This window comes from Lytechinus pictus, chromosome 18 (genome assembly GCF_037042905.1).
Source record: "Lytechinus pictus isolate F3 Inbred chromosome 18, Lp3.0, whole genome shotgun sequence".
In the NCBI taxonomy this organism is placed as follows: Eukaryota; Metazoa; Echinodermata; class Echinoidea; order Temnopleuroida; family Toxopneustidae; genus Lytechinus; species Lytechinus pictus.
The window spans coordinates 2,452,813-2,462,500 of record NC_087262.1 but is presented as its reverse complement, the minus strand read 5'-3'; the positions used below and the strand labels follow the sequence as shown (position 1 = coordinate 2,462,500).

General features: G+C 36.2%; 1 protein-coding gene across 1 annotated transcript in view; it reads right to left on the bottom strand.

Annotated features, from left to right (window-relative positions):
• The window catches only part of LOC129281752 (long-chain-fatty-acid--CoA ligase 5-like), a 14,410-nt gene extending 10,511 nt beyond the window's left edge, over positions 1 to 3,899 (bottom strand). The window contains exons 1-4 of the mRNA XM_064113408.1: positions 3,690 to 3,899; positions 2,862 to 2,913; positions 1,825 to 1,898; positions 1,175 to 1,252 (exon numbers count right to left, since the gene is read on the bottom strand). Coding sequence (XP_063969478.1) covers positions 1,175 to 1,252; positions 1,825 to 1,898; positions 2,862 to 2,913; positions 3,690 to 3,899 — 414 coding nt within the window. The remainder of the gene's footprint in view (positions 1 to 1,174; positions 1,253 to 1,824; positions 1,899 to 2,861; positions 2,914 to 3,689) is intronic.
• Positions 3,900 to 9,688: the final 5,789 nt, after the last annotated feature.

Sequence of the window (9,688 nt, the reverse complement as noted above, 5' to 3'; positions counted from 1 at the left end):
GAATCATTTGTCTACACAATTGCAAGAGATGTTGAGCAAAGTGCATGCCTGACATACTTTCTGCTGGCGGCTTTTAACCTTGTTCAAAGAGATTTTATTTGCTGTTACTCCATCTCATTTGAAACCTCCTTGGTTGAATGTAATGTAATATAATAATTTATCATCTGACTTCACCATTAGATGTATAAAACGTGGCAGAACTAACATTAATAATAAATTTACTTTATATTTATATGGTCTAGTGGTTCTGAATCTTGCTTTTCAAAAAGAGGGTCGTGGGTTCGAATCTTAGCCATGTGCTACACACTGTGCTGCACTCGAGTCAGGACTGGTGAGGTGAATGGGTATCCGGCAGATTATTCTTTGCATGTTCTGCTGAGTGCCAGTGATGGTAGCTCAAGCTTAAGCTGCCGCGACAATAATGCCATGGAGCTACTAACACAGTAGCTCCATGATGTTTCCTATTGTTGGTTACGAGCTTTGCATTCCAAGCATGCAAATCAGATGGAGAGGCGGGAAAGTGTGCAGTCATGTAATACCATGGTCACATTTGTTCTCCGGCGGCCGTACGGCGAGTCGAAAACAGCCGTTTTAACATTTTTTGTCCAATTACATATAGGTGGTTTGAATCAAAATTAATAAAACGGCTGTTTTCGACTCGCCGTACGGCCGCCGTAGAACAAATGTGACCATGGTATAAGAGTCGTTTGAATCATTGACCGTTTTCAGCACGCAGTGGACAAGTCACGCTTCTAAAAACTCATTTAGTTTTTACACGAAATTCGTTACGAGGTTTTTTTTAGTGCTGCTGAGATCAACTTTAAGCGTAATTTTCCACAAAGTAGTGGATGAATGAATGAGTCAAAACACTGTGTAGAATGACTTCTTCATGTATGATCATTTGAGATATAATTCTTATGTCAAGAACATTAATAACTTGTGTCAATCAATAATTTAACAAATTTTTACAATCCAGGTATATAGCTTCTTTTTTCTGATTCCTGTTTTATCACAAATGTAAGTCAAAGGAGAGAGAAAGCAGAGAAAATGTCTTGTCCCTGCCGTAATAGTAAGAGCGTCGAAACATTCATGATTAAGCTATAAAAAACCCAACTTACCCCTATAACTCCTTTATAGATTGCATTCATTATTATTATTTATTAAAAATGCTTACCAAATTCGTTCTTTCATAGACGTGTGGCAAGGGGAGATAAGATATTACCGTATCATTGTGGTTTGGTACAATATCCACCTGAGAAAAACACAATAATTAAAGGTCAAGTTTAAACTTCAGTTTCAATTAAAACTGTTAATGTAATGTGGTATGATATTGTGGGATGCCAAATGCACCAATCTTATTCTATTGATGTTCATAAAAAAAAATGAATGTCCAGAAATTAAGACTACAGTGTTTATATTTGATTTTCTCATTATAGGCCGAGAGCGTTAGGCCAAGATAGGCTCGAGAATGAAAATTTGAGGTAACAAGCTGATTTTTTTTCAGGATAGGTCCAGGAATATGTCTAGAATAACATACTAAAAGTTATCATCTTTAGGGGATGTCCGTAATCCAAGATGGCGTCCAAAATGGCCGCCATTCACAGAAATTGGACATAACTCGCTCATTATCCACCCTAGACATCCAATTTCGGTGCATATTCCATGGTTCATTGGGGTGAAAATATAAATTGATACATGCAGGTTATTGCATAAGAAAAGAGCCCAGAAAAAAAATCAACACAAACAAACATACAGTGTTGAGAAGACTGTGGCATTTTCAGCTATTTAAACAAGATTTCAGAATGCGTAATTATTGATACTTACCGATGCAGTCTGCCAGGCGTGAGCGTGAGTAGCGACGAGGCCTTTATGCGTATGAGGTACGCCCTTTGGTAGTCCTGCGGTTAATGCGTGAAACAATTTTTATAATCACCTATATAGACGGCGGGGACTTCATAATATCAAGAAAGTTTTAAGATGCTATATTGTTTGAATATATGTAGAGATTTTGACATTGTAGAGTCGACTTGATGTCGACTAATCAGCTTTATTAGTCTATGGTGACATAAGATATCTTCCTGGTCACTTTTAAACAATTTCATGTCGTCATAGCAATTTGGGAAGATTTATTATGTCGCCGTTCCTGAAATATCCCGCCATCTCGTCAAATAGAATGGCATGCACTTTAAACTTCTGTATAACTTTATTATCTGAAGAAATTATCGATGTTTTTGTAAATGATTCCAGCTGCCATTAGTTAAGAGGGCCAGAATATGTGAAACAATAATTTTCAAGCTGTTTGAATGATGGGTCATTGATTTGCTTTATTACTTGGCAAAATGCACAATAATAATAGAAAATAGAAAATACATATATATTTAAACATCTATAGATGATTTTTTACTGCATCACAAACGACAACAAGTGAAAATATAAACTTTTTACCGATTTTTTTTTAAAATAAAAACTTGAACACATTACATTGTAGCATTCACTCATGAATTACTTTTATTTTTTTAATTTTTATCAAATGATTTTATTTTATTGTCTTTTGTGAATGACGTCAGAAGTAATATGTAGGTTATATTTTGGTAAGGGGTGGCAGGACGACCTTCTTTCTACATGTTCTACGTTATATTTTCGGAAGTCAATTATAGGGTTATTATAGAGTTAAAAGTTATTACAGGTTCATTATAGAGTTAAACGGCCCGCATCACTTACTTTGATCCCCTTTTCTTCTTTCTTCTATTTCCTCCCTCTTTTAATTGCCTTTTTTTCTTCCCTACTTGAAAAATCATGGGGCTACCCCCCCTGACGCCATCTCTTTTGACAAAATAATCGTTTAAACTGACATTACTGACCTGTTGTACCGCTAGTGTAAATGAGAGTGCAAACGGTTTCAGGTTTAGGTAACTAAAACGAATAAAACACATGCAAATATTTAATTCATTAATTTTATTCAATTTGAAGCAATGTCATGTTTTTTTTACATGTTTAATGTTCCTGTATGCCATATTAATTTGCAAAGGGACGTATTTAAAAGTGAATGAGGAGTGTCCTATCCATAATGAATCATGCATGAATGAGTGGATTTCACACAATGGGATCGAACTTTAACGTTCCTATTCGAAGGACACTACTCGGTCTTGTACATTTAGTCCTGGAAGACCAATCCATGTTAGTTTATAACCCACAGCTGGATTGCATGTACGTTTCTCGACTCTATTCTAAAAAAATGTTGCCTCATTTTGTTCTCAGATCAATCGAGACCTGCATTTCTTACGGGGGGGGGGGGTTCAAGCTGAATGAAATGTTGAAAATCAAAAAAAAAAAAAAGGACTTTTTTTTTTGGGGGGGGGGTGAACCCCTGTAACCACCCCCTGCGTACGCTACTGCTTGAGACTATATTCATTCAGGTTGACAGTTGAATTTTCATGATAAAAAAACACAATTTTATACCTATCTTTGATTATCTTAAAAATATATCGAGTCTGGACAAACAAATAATGATTATAAATTGGCCTGTTAATTCCTCAATACGAAGTTCACCCCATTTTGGCGTTACAAATTAGGGATATCTAAAATATGAACGTTAATGACTGTTTCTTCTTGGGAATATCTATATACATTAATACCAAACTACGAGCCTATCATCACGATGACAAATTGTAGTAGGAATTCATAAATACCACTCTGTCGACTATATTTTTCGTTCCACAATTAACGACGTCATCAAATGACATCAGCTGTAGTCCCTCCGCTGCAAACATGGCTTTCTGCTCCCCTAAACCTTCAATGGGAAGGTCCATGACGATGACAGTTTTGAGACCCCGAAGAGCCGAATGTTCCAGTCGGAGGCGTTCGGCTTTTTCCAATGTATCGCAAACGATTGTTTCCATGTTTGCTAAATTGATTAAAAAAATGATAAATTGTCAAGATGATAAGAAATTTATTTTTGTCACCAGTAGATGGGTCTCAAATATTCACTTTTTTTCAAGTTGATATAGGCTTAATCATCAATGTCAATGTTTTATTCTTCAACGCAATGCCCTGTAATAAATTAAGAATAGCACGAATAAATTGAGAGATTATGCAAATATACTTCACATTTTAAAAATAGTTACGCTATTTCAAAAGTTCAATGTTTTTTTTTAACAATTAAATGTCACTGTCAAATAAAGAATGTTTTATCATCGTTCCTTACTGAGACACGGGACCGAGCGACTTATTGCAGATCATGGGGGGGGGGGGGGGGTGAAAGGTGAGGGCGTTGACAAAAATAAATGCACTTCAAAGTATAAATCGACTTTGCTTTTATGTTGTTCCTCCCATAGATAAATATCTACAAGTGGATAAGTAATAATTCAAACATGAAAACAATGAAAACGAAAATTCCAGCATGAGCTATCATAAATTGAAAATAAGTATATGAATAAGAATGACCAAATTCCAACACCTTGTGAGTTAGACATCGGATATTGTTTCATCTTAAAATATGTGTAATCTATACCCAGAAATTCGACCCAAAAGCGGCCGAAATGAATGAAAACTGCCCAAATTACTCATTTGACATATTTTTATACACAAAAATAATCTAATAAAAGCGAACTATCATGGAATTTCAGTGGCGTAATGAGCCATAAAATTTGAGGGGGCCAGTTATGGCGTATTGGGCAAGATTTGTTTTTTTTTACGTTGTGGAGCGAGTGAAGCGAGCGTGCAAAAAGTTCGACATTTTTATAAAAAACTCAAATTTTGTGATAGCCTTTTAGCATAATATCCAGATAATAAAATTTCTCCCTTCTCTCTTTTTTTTTCCCCTTTTCTTTTTCTTAGTCGTGAAAACTGGGGGGGGGGGGGGGTGGGGGTTCCATGCCCCCATCTGTACCCCAGTGTGGACTTGGTTGGGTCATTCTTTGAATCATATCTCAATCCTTACTCTGTGATATGATCCTGTCACAAGCTTTGATGTCTACGGTGTTGTAAAATGGTACTGATATCATTGAATAGTACATGCAAGCTACATCAACGATGACCCACTGCAAATGGAAGAGAAAACATTAAAGGAGAATGAAACTCTTGGAGCAAGTTAGCTTTTGTGAAAGCAGAAAAATCAAAGAATAAGATCAACAAAAGTTTGAGTAAAATAGGACTAGCAATAGAAGAGTTATGAGCATTTGAATGTCGAGATCACTAATGCTATGGAGATCCTCTATTGGCAATGCGACCAAGATCTATGATGTCACAGATGAACAACTCTCCCCTTTTGGACACTGAAAATATACCCCAAACATCTCTTTTTGCTCATTCTAATCATATGACAAACGATTCATCAATGATATAATGTTGTGAAACCTCTGTACTTGTCCTCTCATAAAGAGAACACCTCACCCTGTGATAGACTCTATAAAAATGAGAATATAAGTGAAATAAGTACTAAAGTAATGAGGGAGTTGTACGTGTGTGACATCACAGATCTTGGTCGCATTGCCAACGGGAGGATCTACATGGCATTGGTGATCTCAATATTCAAATGCTCATAACTGTCTTATTATTCATTCAATCTTCCTCAAACTTTGTTTCTTTGATTTTTCTCTTTGATATGGATTCAGCTGGTTTCAAGGGTTTCTTTCTCCTTTAAGAATTAATCAATTATATCAAAAACGAATATATTTGGCTATAGTGACTCTAAAACGAAGTTAGTGAAAAAGACGCAAGAGGTCATCTTGTTGAATGAAAATATTTTATGATGATGACTTTATTGCTGTGGCGGTTTCGGCATAGGATGTCTATAATGCGCATTTTATTATCAATGGCAAAAGGGATATTTTACTACTAACATTCTCTTTCTAGTGCTCTTATCTATTTTTGTTTCTTGTCTTTCTTTCATGTTCCTTCTATAATTCGTGCTCATTTTATATACATAAATATGTATGTATTTCATTCGCTCTTAAAAGCATCGTGGGGGGGGGGGGGGGGTGGGGTTACATTCCATGTGGTATCGCTCGCCCCTGTGTGTTCTGACAAAAATGACTCTTAAAAATTGATATTGATTTAATTGATCTATGGTATTTGAAAATGACTGATATCGAACGGGGAGACAACACTGCATCCGCATCTATTATTTTTTAGAGAATAATTATAATGTGACAACGCACAGATATGAATGAAATATGAGAAGGGTTTATACTTTTTAAACTCAGAAAATGGTTATCTGGATAAATGATATTTTTTGATTTATCATTATTATATTTTTGGTTTTACCTCTGGTCTATTTTGGGAGAAAATCCCAATAAAGGTTTCCTGGCCTGGCTGGTTGCCAAGGGCTATTAGTCCAGAAGCGAACAGTATTGCCTGCTCTTCTACCTACATAGCAACAAGAAGATAGAGACAGGGAGAAAGAAGGGGGGATGTGGAGAGGGGCGGGGAGAAGAAGAGAGGGTAACATTTTTCTGATAATTGAATGACTTTACCATACGAGTTAGCGAAGTATAAATGCTTTTTTTTACAACGCTGTCTACAATAAAAACAATACACTTTAACAGTTTAAACAACCATTGTCACAAAGGTTAGCGATTAATCGTACACTTGATTTTTAAGATTGATTGTACATTGAAGTCAATGCAATCAATCGTAGAAAAATGTTCTACGACCATTGCTAAGCTTTGTGTAACGGGCCCCATGTTTAATTCGTTGAGAATTCAGTAATGAATATTAAACTTGGTTGTTTGATATCTCATACACTTGTTATAGACTAACTACTGTAATGTTCATAATTATAGTGAACAGCGATGTATGCAAATTCTAAACTGCGTTTTCATTTGTATGTTTCTACATTTTCCTGTTCTTTTCATTATAATCATGTAAAACATTAATAATTTTAACATATTCCTCCAACGTACCTTAATGCTTTGTTTGTATCTTGGGTGTTGAAATAGAATGAATGGATGATAAAAATAACAGCAATACCCCCCACCCCCAAAAAAAATATGGGTCAGATTGAATTGCAATTCGGATGTTCAAGCAAATTCTTCAAAGGTTTCAACTTATATAATTAAATATTTTGTACTTTCCTCATCCAATTAATAATTATCATGAAGTGAAACATTGCCACAGACAAGAGTAACAGCATTACACGGGAGAAGGCTTCAATTATCTAGATCGCAAATAGAGAAGTACCTCCGTCGTCAAAAAAATGTATTTATTAAAATATTAAAGCTCCAAACATATCGTGGTTCATAATCTGACATACATGTGCATTATATTTATTTAATCGTGTTTTACAATACAATGATCAACTGTGTGAAATGAAATAATATATCAATAATATCATATACTGTATGTATACCATTGATAAAAACACCTCGCCATATCGTCAAGTATTGGTGGTACTTCTGTACCTATCGACAAGATCTATTACTAGGAGGAGGTGCCGTGGCCGAGTGGCCTAAGGCGCCTGGCTATACATGAAAAAGTCCGGGGTTCGATCCCCGGCCGCGGCAGCTATGCCCGTAAGCAAGGCATTTAATCTATACAATGCTCTTTTATCCTGCTTTCAAATAAATGGAAATGCTATATGCATTAATGGTAACTAGGTGTGAACTTGTAAAAAAAAAAAAAAAAACTAGGGATTTTTCGCAACACTACGCAGACGCTTTCTGGAACGATGAAAATCTATTGTGAAAAGTCCTTCGTGACAAAGTGGTTCCATGACAATTGCTCCGGGGACAATTGCTCCGCTCTAAATTCCACACACTAATCGAATGACCAACTACAACCCTGGGTTTAACACTATACCCTACCATAAACCTAACATAAAACCCTATTGCAACCCTAACCCTACATCTTAGATGAAATTAAGCCCGGAGCAATTGTCGCAGGAGCAAATGTCGTGTCACCAACAGATCAGTCTTTGTCGAAAATAGTTGAATAAAAACAGCAAAGTTGTCCTGGACTCTGGACAAACGACATAATATTTGCAATTTTCTTCAGCTCAGACATGTCAGAATTTTACGACGATCTGCTGTCCCGGTTCATCAATTTTCGACAAAGACCTCTCAGCTGTTCATTGTGATTTGACAGGCATTCTCAATAGAATTACTATGTTGTAGAATTCGCCCCGGTTGCATTTGCGGAAACCCCGCGGTAGTTCAGAGAACGGACAAACCTGTGAGAAAGTGATCCATTCGTAACCTTGACTCCCAACTTGCCCAATGCGTCGTTTGCCAAGGAATGGACCGTCATCTATATTATGAAACAGGTCAAGAAAAGGAATTGAATTATGTATATCTATACCGGTTTCTTTTCAGCTATCATAAAACTAGTCAAATTAAACGATTCAAAGTAACATACTTGCTGAAACCATAATCAAGGAATTCTTAAACATCTGGACCCCGTCTTACAAAGAGTTGCGATTAATCCAATCAACCACAACTATGGAAAGCCAGCAACGTCAACGTCTAAAATACATGTTTGTTCAAAATATTTTTATAGATAATGATGTATATTCATACATTCACTATTTTCTTAACAATTCAGTATGCTTCTCTTTGTTTTTAAAGGACATTGCGCAAATTTCCCAAATAAAAATATTATGACATTTATGAATTTCCATAAACTTGAGGTTGATCGGATCAATCGTAACTCTTTGTAAGACGGGCCCCAGTCCTATAACTCGGAAGAAAAATAATTTGAAGCAGCAACCGTGGCCAAGATTATTTGAATATTGTATTTCAATTTGATAGAGAAGGATTCGGAAATACTAGTATTTTTCTTTTATTTATCCTCAATTTTTCGAATCTTTGGCATTCGAATTTAGATTTAAGATATTGTTGTCTTTTAAAACCTTCACAGAATTATACTGCATTCCTTTAGATACCCTTTTTTCACTTATTATTCAAATCACCGGTCAATCCAGGACTTTCAAGAGCTAGGGGGCGACGAACGATGATACATAGAAACGAGTGAACACCCCCCCCCTCCAAAATAAAAGAAAAAGGTCACACGCAATCGAGTTGTGCTTGATTGCATCTCTTTTCACAACAGGCCTCGTAATAACACAAAGGTTAGCGATTAATCGCTCAATGAAATGGCCTATCACGATCATCGTTGCATGCGCAGTTTCCTCAGTAGACTGATGAGGACCAAATTAGCGATTAATCGCTAACCTTTGTGTAACTGGGCCCAGGAGAAGACGAAGCAGGAGGAGCGCAGCTAAAAATGAAAAGTAATATAAAGAGGAAGAAAATTAGAAGGAGTAAATGAAGAAACAAAGGAATTAATTCGATAAAATTAAGCTAATGATGATCCACATCATTTCTATTGCGCCATATTTCTGTTAAAAACCATACTGCAAAAACTCCGGTGTTGATTTAACACCAGCCCGGAATCTATAATGTCCACACCAGAGAAGTATTGAAAAAACCAACCAGTTTGGAATCAAACCGATGCTGTTTTAATACTAATTGGTGTTGTATAAACACCTTTCTGCTGTTAGACCAAAACGAAACTGGTGTTGTTTAACACTTCTCTGGTGTGGACATATATAGATTCCGGGCTGATGTTAAATCAACACCGGAGTTTTTGCAGTGCACAGACTGCACGAAATGCATGCATCCGACTCGATCCGCCTCCAATACCAACCACTGAGGTGGATAACTTACTTGAAATCATCTTCCCCCGTTTGAAC